The 19062-nt window shown below is 37.6% G+C and overlaps 1 protein-coding gene across 4 annotated transcripts in view; it reads left to right on the forward strand.

Moving 5' to 3' along the window:
- The window catches only part of Cdkl5 (cyclin-dependent kinase-like 5), a 223980-nt gene that overhangs the window by 58320 nt on the left and 146598 nt on the right, over positions 1-19062 (forward strand). For all 4 annotated transcript variants that reach the window (NM_001421533.1, XM_087598823.1, XM_087598824.1 and 1 more), the window contains exons 2-3: positions 5142-5372; positions 8663-8697. In NM_001421533.1, coding sequence (NP_001408462.1) covers positions 5309-5372; positions 8663-8697 — 99 coding nt within the window. In that variant the 5' untranslated portion in view covers positions 5142-5308. The remainder of the gene's footprint in view (positions 1-5141; positions 5373-8662; positions 8698-19062) is intronic.

Here is a 19062-nt window from a genome sequence, read left to right on the forward strand (position 1 = left end):
ATCCAAGTTACATAATTCGCCATTAACAGAAGCTAAAGTGTCTTTGTCTTCATACCATTTTTATCTCTTTTAAGATTAATCAGTGTTATTCAGCTAAATTTGGCACAATTTCTTTTTTGCCTCAGTACGAATACTGGTAGTTAAAACACAGATTTTTGACGCCTATGTTATGTATGTCCTGGCATATTTAAATTGGGATTCTCAGTTTATCTTCTTTGGCTTGCCACAGAGACCAGGTAGTAGCAGATCTTTCCTGTATCTCTTGCTGCAGACCTGTTTTGGATGCTGGGCCATCTTATTGGAGATCATTTATTTGTTACTTCAGTTCCTTTGAAATAAATACTGTAATTAGTATACTGTAATTTACAAAAGAAAAGATGTTTCCTGGATCTTTCAAAGCAGCCTTAGAAAGTGAAGATTAACTCTCTGAAATATTCTGAGCATCTTTTAACTGAACATGCATCTTTCATACAGTTGGCTTCTTATCCCTGCAAACTGAAACATCACAATTTTTCCTCTGCACAGTGAAAAGCTCTACGGGAGTGAGGGCCTGGATTATCTAATTCACTACAGCCTTGTGCACCTTTTCAATCAATCGGTTGTTATGATGTCTGTGTGTGCGATGTATATATGTGTGTGTTTACCATGGGGGCATGAGAGTAGAGGTCAGAAGTCTAGTCTTTCCTTCACTGGGTTCCAACTGAACTCAGGTTGTCAAGCTGGTGTGGTGAGTGCTTCCCATGTCGATCATCTCACCAATCCTTGTGGGTCTTATTTATCATTTCCCTGAAACATGGAGACAGTCTTGAAGTGAATTTTTAAATAAGTAATAAGTATTTGTCTTGTTTTCCAAACTGTAACATTGAAAGACAGGTATCTGAACATAGGCTCTGGATCCCAACACTTGAGATGGAGGAAGGGAGAATGCTGTAAACCTGACGCCAGCCTAGGCTATAGATTTCTGACACCCCTCAGCTCAAAAACAACAGCAGTGAATGATTGTAGCATAATTTTTTACTGGCTATTATAGTACCTCCTTAAAGCAGTGGTTCTCAATTTGTGGGTCACACATGCTTTGACAAACCTATCTCCAAAAATACCTATGTCACAATTCATAACTGTAGCAAAATTACAGTTATGAAGTAGCAACAAAAAGAATGGGAATTGTGCACTAGAGAATTGTGGGTTGTTGGAAGAAACGTGTTTTCGTTTTCTGAAGAAAGTCTAATGAGAAGTGGTGAGTGTGACTGGAACCAGGCTAGCCACATTGGGAACCAGCAGATGTTCTCAGAGGACGGAATCAAGTTGTGTGGCGTACAGATGGACTTCGGCTGCTACCTTTGATGATGCGGGAAGTCATTCTAGAGTTTGTAGTGAGCTGTAGCATGATCCGACTTACTGTAACGTTACTCCGAGTTCTATCAGGATTGTAAGAAGTTGAAGGGATATTGTATTGTTATTAATATTACTTATTCTTTGTGTTCACATCTGTTAACTTGCTTCTGGTGGTATAGCTCTGTCAGAACTCTCAATGTATTCTGCAGAGTAGTCAGTAAACGCACCCTCCCTGGCCTGACTTCCATTCTTTTTTTCCCCTCCTTATAAAGGAATATTACTTCCTCTTGTAACTCTACTCTTTCAGGCAGATTTTGAAAGCAGCTTGTTTTAATTCCTTAGAAACCATATGGCAGGCTTGATTAGAATTGCATCGACTATATTGATTAATATGAAATGAATTTTTATAGCTTTGAAGCGTCTTATCCTTAAAAGTTGAATATTTTTCATTCACTTAGGTTTTCTTTAATGCCTCTAAGTATAGTTTTATATAATTGCATTAGAGATCTGAGATATCTTTTGTCAGGTTAAATCCTAAATTTTGGTTCTTGTAAATGGGATCTTCTACGGAGCAAGCTTGTTTTTTTTTTTTGTTTTGTTTTTTTGTTTTTTTTTTTACTGATGTCTATAAATATAATTGATATTTCTATATGAAGCCTATGTTCAGCTACCATGTTAGACACTTAAACTTCTAACAGTCTACCAGTTAGTCTCCTGTCGGTTTCTTTTCCTTCCTTCCTTCCCTCCCTCCCCCTCTCCCTCCCCCTCCCTTCCTAATTATACTTGTACCAACAATAACTACTTTTAAAGGAAGAAATAAATATAAAGAAAGAGATTGCCTTTGCTGCCTATGGAATCTGACACTTTTGAAAAATAAATGTTCCATGTAGGTACAGGACTTGCTCTTTTACACATGATGATGGGAATATGAACTGGGACAGTGCAGACTAACTTCCCTCCCCTCCATTCCCCTCCCCTTTCCTTCCCTTCCTGTCCTCTGCTCCTCCCCCCCATTTCTTTTCATTATGTGATCCTAGGGATTGACTTCAGTTGCAATGTTAATGGTTCTTTATATTATATGAACCATCCTCAGCCCCTGTCTGTCTGTCTGTCTGTCTGTCTGTCTGTCTGTCTGTCTGTCTACTTGCCTATTTATCCAGTTTACACAGCTTGTCACTTTGTTGTCCAGGCTGGCCTCCTGCCTCTACCTCCTTTCTGATTGCTGAGACTACAGGCGTGCATCACCATTTCTGACTTCCTTTGAGTTTACTGATAACATCTGTAGTTTCTGCTTTCTCTCTTTTGAATCCTCTGCGTTTTATCAATTTATGTGCACATGTACCCCATACTTTTCTGGGACGCCTAGAACCTAGCAAGATGTTTAATAATGTTAATAAAAGAGGTAGAGCTTATCGTTATATTTTAATATGTATTTTTAAAGATTGTAGTTTTTGTTTGTGCACATGAGTGCAGTACCCTCAGGCAGGCAGAAAAGGGTGGTTGATTCCTTGGAGTTGAAGTTGTAAGCATTTCTGAGCAAGCTTATGTAGGTGCTAGGAACCAAACATGGATTCTTTGCAAGAACAAAGTTCTCTGAACTACTGAGCCATTTCTTTAAACCCAATATATTTAATTAAAACCAAACAAAGCTGTATCTGAAAAATCACATTATTACCTGGTTGCAGGTATTCTCTCTCTCTCTCTCTCTCTCTCTCTCTCTCTCTCTCTCTCTCTCTCTCTCTCTCTCTCTCTCTCTGAGACAGCATTTCACTGTGCCTCTGCCTCCTGGAGAGTGCTGGGATTAAAGGGGTGGGTGGTTCACTATGCCTGGCGGTTGCAGGTTCTGTATGGTTGCAAATCTTTATCAGGATAAGAACATTTAAGTCTCATCAATTCTGTATAGTCCAATTGTTTGGAAGTCTTATCCTAGTTTACATTTCCACCATCATGTTTGAAAGAACACTTCCTGTCTACATAGCATGTGGGGTACCTTTTTGAAAACGTTTGATATTCCACAGGCAACAAACAATTTTCTTTGTTTAAATTTATTTCTTCCTTTTAAAACGTTTTTAAAATCTGTTATTGTTTATAGAAGTAGGGCAAGTTTTTTTTTAAATAAAAGAACTAGTATGAACAAAAAAACCCTAGAGCATCATTTTCTATAACCTCAGTATTATCAGAATCAGTACTGTGTACACTATAAGCATTTAACTTTTGTTTTTCTTTGACCCTGAACTCATAACCTGTCCAAGGCTAGGTATAAATTTCTGATCCTCCTGCTTCAACATCCTAAGAGCTGAAATTACAGTCATATACCACCATCCCCGGCTAGATTTAGGCTTTACATTTCTGGTAGAATTGCTACAGAAGTAGTGATGTAGTATGTTTTATCAGGAAACAAGTAATGTTGGTTTTTTCATTATTGACCATGTTAACTTTGATCACTTAATTATGGTTGTGTTGGGCAGAAGTCTTTACTCTAAAATTATACTTTGTCCTTTTGTAATTAGTAGGTACCTTGTGGGTAGATAGTTTGAGACAAGATAGTGTTTTTCCTGTAACATTCAACTATGAATTTTAGCATATATCGATGACACTTGCTAAAGGAATTTATTCTAGAGTGATTGCTATGTGGAGATTTTGTAATTCCATCACTACCTTTATTATTTGTTACAGAACTTTGTAAAAGAAGCTTTGCCTATATTTACTTATATACATGTTTTTATTTCATTCTACATATGATAATTTATTAATATCCTTTATTATTTTTTTTTACTGTTGCCAGTATGAGTCAGTTTAACTTGGCTCCTAGGTCCATTTGATGTACCCTGGTTGTTCTTCAAGCATTTTCTTACTTTTTGGCTGTGCACTTTCTCTGCCCTAGTCTTAAATTAGTCACTTCTTCAAAGACATGGGAACCTTTTCGTTAGAGTATGCAGTGTGCTCAGAGCTGTTGGTATGCCATTACTTGTATGCTCTCTTAGGGCACAGATCTGGGGAATATATATGCACATAAATATTTATGTGTTTTCCTTGCTCTTTTGTATTGCATTTACCTTTTGTGGGACTAGGAAATGAAGGTCTCATTCTCTCCTGGAGAAGGTAGGGCTTATAAGGTCCCACCCCTAGCAGAGGAGCAGTTGATAGACACCGTCAGTTTTCTTCAGGGATGTGGCCCAGGGTAGGTTGTCTGTGATCCAGTGGGTAGCGCCCTACACCAATGCGCATACTGGCTACACTAATTGGACTGTGGGTTATTAAAAGGTGGGAAATTGGGAAGGGGAAGTGTTAGAGGTTTCATTATTCAGTGTATACTTACCTGTCTGGTCCAAAAATATAGATAAAGAAGTTTCTTGTCATCTAGATGTAATAGCACACACCTTTAGCCTCAGCATTTAGCACACTGGAGTCAGAGGCATGTGGACCTCTATTTCCTGATTTTCAGCCAGGGCTATACAGTGATACTGTATAAATAAAAAGGTTTTATCACTATTAAAGAAAAATGTCTAAGATTTGAGTATAGTTGAGTACAATGTTTGCTCTTATTTTTATTGTTCATATTTTTAGAATGAGGATACTAGATAAAGTACTATTTTCAAAAGTTAACTGGTCCTTCCTTCCTTAATTATGGTCATGGTATTCATTTTAAATACTAAGAGGTTCATTTCGTTTGAGGTTCTTTCTCCCTACTTTTGTTTACAGCATATGAAACAATAATGTGGATCAAAAAACATTCTAAGAAGGATATGATATGTTGAGTGTTGTAACATAACACTAACGGCGCTTTGTTCTGTTTGCTCTTGCAGGGACTCATTTAATACTTCACAGTTGAACAAATGTATGAACGTTCCTTGCCAACCATTGAGAATTTCTTCGTTGGGACATTTTTTTCCTGCATACTGAATAACTGGTTTAGAAGTCCCTTTTTTGGTGCCATGTTCTGTGGCTTGAATCAAAAGAGGAGTTTGTCTTCATGAAGATTCCTAACATTGGTAATGTGATGAATAAATTTGAGATCCTTGGGGTTGTTGGTGAAGGTAAGTTAAAATTTCACGTTTGAAGTTTGGAATACTGTATCATTTTGTATATCACCAAAAACTTTATTCATATCTTCTGAACTTAGCATATCAATTCAGATATGAACCTAAATGTACAGTAGTAAAAAAAAAAGACCTGTTCTTCAACTATGTGAGTCTTATTCTCCAAGTGAAAAACATTTAAAAGTCCTTTAAAGTTTAATAGATATTTTTGAGATCAAGTATCTCTGTGTAGCCTTTGCTGTCCTGGAACTTGTTCTATAGACCAGGCTGGGCTAGAATTCAGAGATCTACAAGTCTCTGCCTCTGGAGTACTGGGATTAAAGGCATGAGCCACCATATCTGACAATCAGGGATATTTTAAAACTGACATGATTTCATTCTTTTCCCTGACATGGTTTCCTTAGTCTATGTATTTTTGTTGTTGTTACATTTTATGTCATCTGAGCTAATTTTTAAATATCTGAAAATTCATTTCTATATGCTAAATTTAATTACTATATGGCAAACAAATGGATAAATAACTTTCTATTCTTTGAGAATGTCAGATCACAGTTTATAAGTTTTCAAGTACACAGTTTGGTTATATGTTTAACATCTTAAATTAATATGCATGGGATGGTTTTAATGCGATTTATTTTTCTTTCCCTGTAGTGTATAACATGATACTTTTATGAGCAAAGGTACTATTGATTAGATAAAGTATAATTTATTTTTCAAAACTTGACTCCTAGAAAAAGAAATCACCCTGATTTCTTGCTTAGTCATTTGAGTCTTAGAGGTAACTTGACAGAAATTTGTAAAAATGATTTTAGTTGAATATGAGGGAAAACGTGGTTTCTTAGCATTTGTAAAAAAAAGAGATGTTATAAAAATTTTGGATTTTAGGTTTTTAAAATAAATTTTGAATTTCAAGAATTTAAAAATTTTACAGAGCTCTTCAAGATTTTACTATTAGGCTGACAAATTCTTCTGAATAATTAGAAACAATAAGAATCTGACTATTAATTAGGGACTTGTTTCAAGGTCTGAAGTTCAAACCATACCAAAAAGTGGTCCACTTTCCTTCACTAGTTAAGGCCTTTTCCTCTCATCATTCATATTACACAGCAACAAGTTACTCTGTCTCTTACCTGTTTTATACAATTTGAATTTTTGGGCCAGCAAGATGGCTTAGCCAGTAAGGTGTTTGCTGCCAGTCCTGAGAACCTGAGTTCTATCGCAAGACCCCCAAGGTGGAAGGAAAAAAGATGGACTCCACAGACTTATTTTCTAATCTTCACACAGACTGTGGCATGCCTACACTTCCCTACATATTAAAAAAATGTTTTTACTTAGTTGTTTGGTACATGGTTTCTCTGTATAGTCCTGGCTATACTGGAACTTGCTCTGTAGACCAGACTGGCCTCAAACTCACAGAGATCCACCTGCCTCTGCCTCCTGAGTGCTGGGAGTAAAGGCGTGCACCACCATCTGGCTATAAAAAATAGTTTATAAACACTAACTTTTCAGAATTTAATTTTCAAAACTATTGCAGTTTAAAACTCATGCAATAAAGGGAAAAGGGTATGTAGAGTGTAACGAGGTTGGAATGTTCCAAAGTTTGGGTCTGACTGTCAAGATTATAACCTTGGTTTTTTTTAAAGCATGTGTTAATGATAATCTTAGGTATTGGCTCAGGTTAGCCAAAATTGTAAGCCTGTTATTTATAAATTAGAATCTGTTCATTTAACTTACAGCCAAACATTGTCATTTTGCCTCTTCTTTGTAAATTAACTCAGTTGGTTTGGAGTTTAGGAAATGTATCTATCAAGCATGCACTCCTGTAGCCTACATGATACGTTTTCACCTCCTAGAAAAGTTGTGGATTGTTTCCCAGTGATTGTGAGTGAGTTTGAATGCTTCTAATCGCTGGCTTTATCTTAGCTATGATTATAAGACTCATCCCTCTCTAGCAAAATGAAGGAGTAACTTTAAGATGTCCTTACTCCTTAGAGACATAGCTCCCAGTTCCCTGCCACTCAATTCCACCTTCTCCTTCCAGCAGAATGCTGGATTTGCCTGTTTGCTAATGATAATGTTTGTAGTGTTTCTTCAGAGATCCATCATTGTATATAGGTTATGTCTTGGTTCTTTTAATTAGATTATTTACATTGTAACTTTAACCTCAGTTTCCCGGGTACATTCCTGCCAAGGTACTGTTTTATTGTTCCTCCGCTAGCCAGGCGTGCTTACCACCTACAGGATGGGTTACTCAAGAGATAGGAAGAGACCCTGTCAGAATAAACAGATAGTGGGAGTGCTCGGGCCTATGCCCATAAGCTGAACTTTTGTGGCGAGAAGCATAGCAACACATACTGTTTAATGGGATTACTGAGGCTGGTGGTTTTGGTGTGTGTGTGAGAGAGAGAAGGGAGAGAGAGAGAGAGAGAGAGAGAGAGAGAGAGAGAGAGAGAGAGAGAGAGAGAGAGAGAGAGGAAGAAGAAGAAGGAAGAAGGAAGAAGAAGAAGAGGAGGAAGAGGAGGAGGAGGAGGAAGAGGAGGAAGAGGAGGAGGAGGAGGAGGAGAAGGAGAAGAAGAGAGATTGGACATAGAACCAAGGATCCATGCACTATACCACTGAACTTCACCACTAGCTCCATTATATAATACTTTGCCTGTTAGTATATTAGAGTATTCTAGAAAAGGATATACTTGTCTCCCTGGACAGAGAGCTTATTTTTTGGGTATGCTCTGTGTTTGACCTTACTCTTGGGAAATTATCAGCTTTGAAATTATAAGTTCCCTACCATTGAGTTGATTTTTATTTACTTTAAAGTACATTTTTTGAGATATTGTCTTGCTGTGTACCCCTGCTTGGCTTCATATTCACCATGTGGTTCAGACTGGGCCTCACTCTGATGGCAGTCCTCTTGTCTCAGCCTCGTGAGTGCTACAATTGCAGAGTATACTACTCCGCCCAGTTTACATAGCCTCACAGCATTATTGTGTGTGTGTGTGTGTGTGTGTGTTTGATCCCACCTTGCTTTAAATAACATATGTGTGTAGTTCTTTTTTTCTTTTAAGACAGAAACATTTCAGAACATTTATCTGAAGCAGTGATTTGTCTATACTCTGGGTTTATACAAAAAACACATGAGACCCCTGCTCTATTTGTATGTGGCTCATGATGCTATTAATCTAGAATATTGTCATAGGTGTTGTTATTCTGACATATGCTCATAAGCAATATAAATATAGAACTATAGTTCATATGCATGTCTCTGATTGCTTACTTCTTTTTAATTATAGGAGCCTATGGAGTTGTACTTAAATGCAGACACAAGGCAAGTAAATGATTTTTACAAAGAAAAATATGTATGTATTTCATCTGTTTGAAATGAAAACAGTTTTCTTTATATGTGGGCACACAATTAAAGTTGTCTGGTTCTGGTAGTGATGCTTAATGAAATAGAATTGATATGTAAACAGGGGGGAAAAGGCAACTTTCGGGATAAACATATTCATGGTAAGTGACCATTATATTTTTGTTTCTAGTTGCATACTATTTTTTAAGCAATCTATTTGTGTATATGTGAAAGCTGTATAGTGGGAAGAAAGAGGTTGAATGGAAGGAAAGAAGCAAGACAGTGCCATATTAAATTTGTATTCAGTTGCACATGAGTGAGGAGTTTTATTGTGTGAATTTCACATAGACCTAGTTGATCATTTGATGGATTCCATCTAGGTCTTGAAAGGTAGTGAATGGGTAGATGTTTGGCTGTGTGCAAGGAGTTGGGACACTAACGTATGGTTATGACTATTGGCTATAGTTGATCACTCTCAAAATTAATCATAAGGTTTTTGACTAGAGCAGTCATAAGTTATTCATAGTCACTTGAAGTTTCATAGCTGTTACTCGGTGAGTGCATCTTGCTCAGAGACTCCATTTCTGTTAGAGTGTATCCAGTCAAAGTATTAGTATTTAGCCTCATGTTATTTTGTTTTAATTTTAAGATCACGGTTTTCATATTGTGATTTTTCCTTTTTTTTAGTTATATAGTTTGGATGCGAAATGAGTTTAACTATTGGACTAAAGATATTATCATCCATCAATAGAAATTAATATATATGTAGATACTGAAAGCTTTTCCTTATAAATACTTCCTACCTTTTAATCTTAGAATCCATCACCGTATGGTTTTGTGTTTTACATCATGGACATATTTTAATACAATGACTTCTTAATTGGTGAATTTGGGTATTTGAGTTACTTTTATGTTGAAATTTTCTGCAGATCCTTGTCAGTAACTAAATCTCAAAAATTGCCTGAATGCTCCTGGCTCTTGATTAAGGATGATTAAGAATTTAAAATAAATGTAATCAAAATAAATTTAGTACACTGAATACCTCGTTAAGAAGTATTACTGTAGTTTGAAATTAAACAAATGGAAAGTTCCCTAATGAAATGCTCTTCTTTTAATGAGTTTCCTTGAGTTATAATAAATTTTCAAAGCTTTAAAAAAAAGAGTTCTTAGGTGGGTATTACTGTTGAAATGTAGGATGTTAGTTTCCAAGTTAACGTTGACTCTTTTGTGACTATGATTCTTCCCTTTCTGTGATGGCTGTTTTGTACAGCGTTGCAAATAGAAGCATCGATGTTTAATTGTGGGCTTTAACATTTTATTATTGTTTTTTGAGTCAGGGCCTCAAATATCCAAGGCTGGCCTCAAGGTCACTATGTAGCCAGGAATGGATGGCATTGAACTTCTATTCTCTTGCCTCTAGCACACTAGAGTGCTAGGATTACTGTTATGTGCCACCACAGCCTGGTTATGCAGTGTTGGGGCTAGAACCTGGCCTCTTATGAATATGAGGCAAGTGTTCTATTAAGTAAGCTACATCTGTACTTTGTCCTAGTGATGAGTCTTAAACCAGAAGGATTTAGGAGATCCAAACTTATCTAGAATACACACACACACACACACACACACACACACACACACACACACACACACACTATTATTTGCTTATGATATCTATCTATATATATGTATACACACACATTTTTTCTGCTAGTCTTTGTCATTCATTAATGTAAATTTAGCCATTTGTTTGTTTTTGGGGGGAGGAGTGGTTGGAGAGAGGATCTTATGCAGTCTAGGCTATCGTCAAAATTCCTATATAGCTAAGGATTACCTGAAACTCTTCATCCTCCTGCCTCTATCTTCCAAGAATTGAGCTTATAAAGTATGCCCCATCACACCTAGCAAGGTGGGGTTTCATTTGCAGAAACCTCAAGAGCCAAGTTTTAAGGTAACTATTTTCATATAGCCTATAAGGGCAAGAAAACTACACTGTATTCATCCTTGTAATTCAAAGCGTTGTATATAATAGTCAGTAGAGATCAGATTTCACATTCAAAATGTGTTTCCCAAAACCAAAGGATGCCCACTCTCATCCACTTTCCTTCAGTCCCATATTGCTGGTACTATGTATTAGCAAAACCAAGTATATATTAAGACAATATTCCAACAAACAGGTAAATGGAAAGATAAAAACAAATTATTCTAGCTGCAGGAGTAGCTCATTTGGTAGAGTGCTTACCTCGCATGTAGGAAAACCCATGGTTTATCCACAGTACAGCATAAAACAGCATGGTGGCACATACGTGTGATCGCAGCACTTAGTGGGTGGAGGCAGGAGGATAAGGAATTCCAGGCTCAAGCCACTCAGCTTGTGTCTAAAACTTATCTTTTCCTGCTTTTCACCCAGTGAGAGGCTCAGATCGACATTCAAAGTATTGTTGCTTTTCCTTTTTAATGCATCTAAAGAGATTATTAGATGCTGGAAAATTTAAAGCATAAATTAGGCTCTAACTCAGAATAATCTTGTTTTAGCCCTGGCAGCTCTTTGGTCATTTTACTTGATAGAGTATATCCTTTTCCCAACTGAAATCAGACCTGCAAAGCTATGCTCCAATGTAGAAAAATAGGGAATCCAGTGTGCCTCATGGGATTTATGCTTTGAATGAAATGAACAGATTGCTATGGTGTTCATGTTATAGGTAAAAGATATGTGATCTTCCTTATTGTGTTCATTATATGAAATAATTGTTCCAATATATTGGCATATCAACATTTTTGTGAGATGCTTAAAACGTCAGGCATTATATTCCTATTTATATAGTAGGGCTATTTCTTAGGTGTTAATTTATATGATTATAACAATAAATGTTATAATATAATTAAATATTATGTATAATTAAGTGGTTCATAATATATTATATCTCTAAGCAAGTATGGTAAAAGCTACTTTAGGTCTGTGTACTGGTAAGGGTTTGAGAGGTCAAGGGTTTTTTTGTGTTTTCTGAATAGAGTATGATGACCTATTCCAGGGCAAAGACTATACTTGTCTTTTGTTTTTAACTATTTTTTTGATGAAGGTGGGACGATAGTTGTCAAGAGAATGGAGGTCCCTCTGGGATAGCAGGCTGCTCGGGGCAGCTTGACATTCCCCAGAGAACTCAACAACCAGGGAAGATGTGTGGGGGAAGGGCCTGTGTGATTCAGGATCCTCAGGTCTGATGAAGGTTGGCGGAGAATGCAGGTCCTAGACCTTCCCCACACATATGTAGCAGATATGCAGCTCGGTCTTCATGTTGGTCCCAAACAACTGAACCCAGTAGCTGTTGCCTGTCTGTGGGATATGTTCTTCTAGCTGGGCTGCCTTGTCTGGCCCCAGTGGGAGAGGATGTACCGAGTACTGAGAGACTTGATGTGCTAGGGTGGGAGGATACCTAGGGGGCACCCACCCTCGGAAGGGGAGGGGGAAATGGGGGGAAGGATTGTGGGAAGGGATGACCAGGAGGAGGGCAGTGAGTGGGATATAAAGTGAATAAATTAAAAAAATTTAAAAGCAATTTTTTGAGATAATTACGTCATTTTCCACCTTCCCTTTCCTCTCTCCCAACCCTCCCATATCTCTGTTTCATTTCAAATTTTCTTTTTTTTCTTTTTTTTTTTTTTTTTTTTTTGGTTCTTTTTTTTCCGGAGCTGGGGACCGAACCCAGGGCCTTGCGCTTCCTAGGTAAGCGCTCTACCACTGAGCTAAATCCCCAGCCCCTTCCTTGTTTTTTATTAGGGGTGTGTGTGTGTGTGTGTGTGTGTGTGTGTGTGTGTGTGTGTGTGTGTGTACATAAATACAACCTTCTCAGTGTGTATAATGCTTATTGTACGTATTGTATGGTTGTGGTGCTGACTATTTAGACTTCAGTACCGAAGGCTCATGGGTAACTTACAGGAGACTTTGCTTGCTTGCTTGTGGTGTGCTACATCATAGTGTGCATGTAGAAGTCAGAAGACAATCTGTAGGAGTGAGTTCTCTCCCGCCACATAGGTTCTGGGATTTGCAGACAAGTGTTTTTACATCTTGTGCTATCTCACTCTCTAAACTATTCTTTTTGGTTTAGTAGTTGAAATGTTACCCAAGTGAAGATATGCAGTTTATGCTTTCTTTTTTCTTTGTTTTTGATAACTTCTGTTTTTTGTTATGTGTACACATTGATGTGTATATGAAAAACTCTTAAGAATGACTACAAAGCTTCTGCTTATAATGACTTAAAAGTACTCATATTTGGAAGATGCACCATTTTTTGACCTATACGTGACACAGATACCTTGGTGGTTTTCTTTTTATTCATATATATGTGATCCCTCCTACCCCTCCACTCCTGGGGACCTGAGTTTGGTTTCCAGTAACCACATCAGGTATTTTACAACCCTGGAACTCTAGCTCCAGGGGGATTTGACCCTTCTAGTCTCTGTGGGCACCTACATTCAGGTACACACACACACACACACACACACACACACACACACACACACACTTGAAAATGTTACAAAACAAACTCTGTAATACACACCACATATTAAGCCCTGTCATATATAAGCAGTGTCATACTAGACCCTCTGCAGATGTTTCAATGTCCACAAATGGTTTTATTCCCATTTTACAAATAAGAAACAACTAATAAATGAGCCATGGAGGAAGACCATGATCATATGTCTACTAGGTAGAGAAACCAGGCTTTGTTCTCCTTCTAGAAGAAGGTAACTTGAGAAGGAAATGGAGTTTTGAAAATGATAGGATGCTTACATGAGGGAGTACAGAGCTGAATGCATGGGCTACTGAAATTGTTGCATCTAAAGAAGACTAAGAGAGAAGGAAGAACTTGAAAGATACTATTTATAAGTAGTCTAAAGATTATAGGAGGACCTATGATGAGGATTGACAGATAAACAAATCCATGTATTACAATGAGCCACGTATCAAATTGACTATTAGTGAAACGGGCATAAGCTATTTTTTTCAAAAGTCGACAATCTAGAATGTGCCCTTTTCTTCTTTCACATGTTAAAACGTGATTGTAATAGGTAGTATAAAATTGATTACACTCACTAGTTGTGCTCGCTAGTTTTCTATGTACTTTACATAGGCTAGAATCATCTGAGAATGGGAACTTCAGTTGAGAAAATGCTTCCATAAGATCTGGCTGTATGAAAACCTGTAGGACATTTTCTCAATTAATGACCAATGGGCTAGGACCCAGCCCATTGTGGGTGGTACCATCCCTGGGCTGGTGATTTTGGGTTCCATAAGAAAGCAGTCAAAGCAAGCAATGATGAGCAGGTCAGTAAGCAGTACTCCTCCATGGTTTCTGCATCAGCTCCTGCATCTGAGTTCCTACCCTTAATGATTTTGATGATGAACTAAGTTGCTTTCAGTCACGGCGGTTCATCCCAGCAATAGCAACCCTAAGACACGAGTAACAAATATCTCTATTTGTCTGTACCAAGGAGACAGACATTCTTAGTTGTTCATTACTCAATTGTCAGTTTATCGTTTGTCAGAGGGTTTCCTTGGTGGTTTTTAAAGGTTTATTTTGAGATAAGGGGTGTGGTGGTTTGAAGAAAACTGAGTGGCATGATTAAGAGCATGTGACCTTGTTGGAGTAGATGCAGCCTTGTTTGTGGAGTTGTGTCACTGGGGGTGCACTTTCAAGTCTTAGATGATTAAACCAGGCCCAGTGTCTCTCTTCCTGCTGCCAGAGGATGTAGACCTCTCAGCTACTCTCCAGCACCATGTCTACCTGTGTGCCACCATGCTTCCTACCATGAGGACAGTGTAGTAAATCTCTGAGCCTGTAAGCCATTCCCAATTCATTGTTATCCTGTATAAGAGTTGCTGTGGTTATGATGTTTCTTCACAGCGGTAGAAACCCGAAGATAGTGGATGTCCTCATAATGTAATCCAAGTTTTCCTGAAACTTACTACGAGACCCAGGCTAGCCTTGGTCTTCCTGACTTAGCCACATGAGTGCTGGTAGTACAGGCTTGAGCCATCTTGCTTGGCTAGACTTCATTGCTAGCAGCATACTTTTTCCTTCCTTTTTGTCTTTCCTTTCCTTTCCTTTCCTTTCCTTTCCTTTCCTTTCCTTTCCTTTCCTTTCCTTCCCTCCCTCCCTTCCTCCCCCCTTTCTTTCTGAGCTATAGCCCAGGATATCCTAGAATTCAGTGTGTAGCTTAAGCTAGCATCAAAGATGTATTGATTCTTCTACGTCATCTTTCTAAGAGCTAGGATTTAGAGATGAGCTTTCACATCTGACAGGAGTATATACAGTGATTTCTTTTGCTTTTTTCCAAAACAATTTGTGGGCTTTTTAAACATCAAACTGTACCAAATCACTAATATAACAGCTTTTTAAAATACTTTCGAGGGTTATATTTACTTTGGGCAAACAACTGCCATCTAAAATCATGCAGTGTTTTCTACTAAAACAAAACTAACTTGTTTCTCCCCCTCCCTCCCTCCCTCTCTCCCTCCTTCCCTCCCACCGTCTCTCTTTCATTTGAGGCTTTTTCTGTATATTCTTGGCTGTCCTGGAACTTGCTCTGTAGAGCCTCTGCCTCTGAGTGCTGGCATTAAAAGGTGTGCATCATCACGCCTGGCTAATTAACTTGTTTTTAAAAACCACATTAAATGAAGCAAATCTTTTTCTTTAATTTTAGTTTTAAGCTTTGTATATAAATTATAATTTTAAAACAAAGATCAAAGAGCTAAGAGTAGAGTAGAAATCTGTTATATTATTTTCTCCACCATTGCTTTTTTTATTTAAGTAAATATCAAGGTTTCTGCTTCATGTGCATAAATTTTTATTACGTAAAATCACAAAGAAGCTTAGGGTTTAATAAATATTGTTAAAAAACTGGGAAAAGTTTGCAGTTTTCATTATAATCCATTTTAGAGGATTTAATTTTCTGAGGGTTATGGAGATTAATGAGGTGTCACTGGACTTCAGGTTTAGGGCAAAGATAATAGGAATCATTAATAAAGAAAATATCTTTTGTCCTTTTTTTATAGAGGCACTCATACGGAACAATTAGTTCACTCAATTTCTGCTCTTGACCTGTTTTTTTGTGGTTGTTGCTGTTGCTGATCTAATTAGTTTTCTGAAATACTGTGAGACTTTCATTAAACCTTACTTCTCTGTAGTTATGTTTTCTCTTATTTTTGAGACAATGTAATATACTGGACTTTGTTATGTAGTACAGGCTGGACTTGACATTGTGACATTCTTTTTGTTCCAGTCTCTACTTTATGAGAATTACAGAAATGAGCGGTCAAGCCCATCTACTAACCTATTGACAGGAAAAACTGCCCATATTTCTACATCCCCAAAAGGAATGGATGTTACTTTCCAGGCAGATCTGACTTCTTTAGGGAAGTAGAAGAATTTGACCTTTCCCTGCTTCCTGATTGCTTTAATCTTCATCATACTAGTGTCTAGATTTGGTTTTATGTTTATTTCTTAGTTAATAGAACAAAGAAATACTCATTAGAATTACCTTTACTAGTTCTGTCTACACTGAAGACTTTACTTCATTTTTTCTCATTTTTTGTTTGCTTGCTTACTTTATCTTTTCTTCTCTCTCTGTCCCTCCCTCCCTTTCTTCCTTTCTTCCTTTCTTTTTATTGACTGGCCTGGAACTTGATATGTAGAACAGGGTGGCCTTTGACTGTTCCTGCCTTTCACATGCTGGTATTAAGGCCTGCACCACCATGTCTGGCCCTGACTTCGTTTCTAAAGCATCTTTTTTACCCTCTGTAGAGGATTTGTTCTCCAGGCTCCTTTTCCTGGTTTCCACATTCAAATGGCCAGGATCGTCTTGGATTCCTTGTTGGGAACCAAGTCCAGTTTTCAGTACCACCTCTCTTCTCTGTGCTTCTTTCAGATCCCTCATTCCCAATCAGTGTCATTATTTATCGAGCATTTGTAGGGTGAGGTTAAAATCCCTTCTTAGGAAAATGAGGATTTAATAGTTCTAAGACAAGAACATTCTTTCTCCATATTCTTAAGATGAGTGAGTTCAAACTGGGTGGTGGTAATTCGCAGCACTGGGGAGGCACAGGCAGACAGATCTCTGAGTTCAAGGCTACAGATCAAGTTCCAGGATGACTAGGGCTATACAGGGAAACCTTGTCATTGGAAAAAGAAGGGGTGATTCCTTGTCTCTGACAAAGGTCTGTGGTTAAGCAATTTATACCATCACCTCATTGCTAATTTTCTTTAAAACTTCAATAGTAAAAAATCACTGTGGATTATTTTTCTGCACAGGCTTGAAAAAATATATTCACTGATAATGTAAGAAAAAGCTAATTAATAAATGCCCATTTAGCCATTAGTGGATATTGTTAAATAATAAATTTAGTCTACCAGTTGTTGAAAACAGTAACTGGAGAGCAGTGCATTGTATTCTAGGCCTGGCATTAAAACCTAAATTGAACACATTATCTACTTAAGAACAAAAATTCTACAGAGGGTTGGTAAAGTATCGGCCACTTAGCTAGGAAGGTGCGCTCTGAAATTCAGTAAGAATGAATTCTTTTGAGAAAGTTTGTTCAGCCTAGCTAAACCAACACATAAGGTTACATTGCCCATTGCCAGGGAGTTTAAAATGGGGTTAAGGAGTCAGTCTGAATCCTATAGAAGATGGCAATCCAAAGGAGAATGTGAAGCCTCTTTTTCCTGTTTCCTATTTAATCCTGTTTATGAAAAACTCTTGTCAGTAATAAAGCCATGGGAAATTGCAGTATTTCCCAGTGTCCCTTAGGACAACTGCATAAAGCTGTGAATGGAATTAGGAAGCAGTACCATTAGTGCTAGCATAATAAATGAGAATGGGTAGTAGGAAGCTCTTTTACAAACTCCGGGGATCTAGAATCCTTGTAGTGATAGCATGATGGGCTAGAGAACTCAGATGGCATGGTGCAAACTTGACCATAGGCGCTGGTCATTTCCTCTAAGTTTCTGGCCACCATATTAGGATGGGTAAGGAAATTACCTTGAGTATGTAGATCTGAAGTTTGCAGACTACCATGCATGGGCCAAATCAGATCTATACTCTACTTCTTGAACAAAGTTTTGTTGGAACACAGTCATACTCATTCACCTGTGCTATTTCTGTGGCTGCTTTGTGTGACACAGTTAAAGAGCTGTATATTATTGTATGACCCACTAAGCTTAAGCACTTATCATCTGACTTTTACAAAGAAATTTGCTTATTTGTATTGTTAAGCAAACTCAAACTAGGAGAATATGGCAGAAATAGTATAGTGATCTCAGTGACTCTGTTTCTATCTGTTTCTTGGAGCCTACGGAATTAAAATTAATAAGGTAATTTTCACTGAAAATTACTTTAACCTTTATTTCAGTTTGGGTAAAGTCTTTAAATAGTTACATGGGAAATTGTATGTGGTGAGAAGTAGAATATTCTGGGAATCAGACATACAGAAACATACAAATCAGTGGCTTGAATAGCTGTTGTTCCACTCAAAATGAACAAAGTACAATGCGCTCTTCTTGAGAATGAGAACATTCTTGCAATGTGAAGAATAAAACTCTTTCAAGAAAAACAATGGAATATCTTTCTTGTATAAGCCAAGTAGAAATAAATACATTAATCGGCCACAACAGTAAGTTCCATTTAAAGTTTCTCACCCATGTATCTTGTTAGCTGCTTTACCCCCTAACTTTTAAGTTAGCAAGAATTATCCTTCTTTTATGTGAGGGAAACCGAGGTTTATTAGTTTAATTTCCTATACAAATTGATTTTTTTTGTAGAAATGATAGTTAAGACATAGTTTTGCCCCCTCGTTAATAAGAAATTCACATTACACAAATTAAACATTTTCTTTTTTTTTATTAACTTGAGTATTTCTTATTTACATTTCGAGTGTTATTCCCTTTCCCGGTTTCCGGGCAAACATCCCCCTAATTCCCCCTCCCTTCTTTTTTTTTTTTTTTTTTTTAAGATTTATTCATTTATTATATATAAGTACACTGTAGCTGTCTTCAGATACACCAGAAGAGGGCATCGGATCTCTTTACAGATGGTTGTGAGCCACCATGTGGTTGCTGGGAATTGAACTCAGGACCTCTGGAAGAGCAGTCGGGTGCTCTTAACCGCTGAGCCATCTCTCCAGCCCCCCCCTCCCTTCTTTATGGGTGTTCCCCTCCCCATCACATTTCAGTGTCCTTTAGTACATTCACAGTCTTTCAGGTTTCGAAGTATTCTGTATCCCCCAAGGAAAGCTCCATATTTATTTCGTATAAACTCCCCCATTTCATCTCTCCTCTTGGCAGTTGGATT

This window comes from Rattus norvegicus, chromosome X (assembly GCF_021556685.1).
Source record: "Rattus norvegicus strain SHRSP/BbbUtx chromosome X, alternate assembly SHRSP_T2T, whole genome shotgun sequence".
Classification (NCBI taxonomy): Eukaryota; Metazoa; Chordata; class Mammalia; order Rodentia; family Muridae; genus Rattus; species Rattus norvegicus.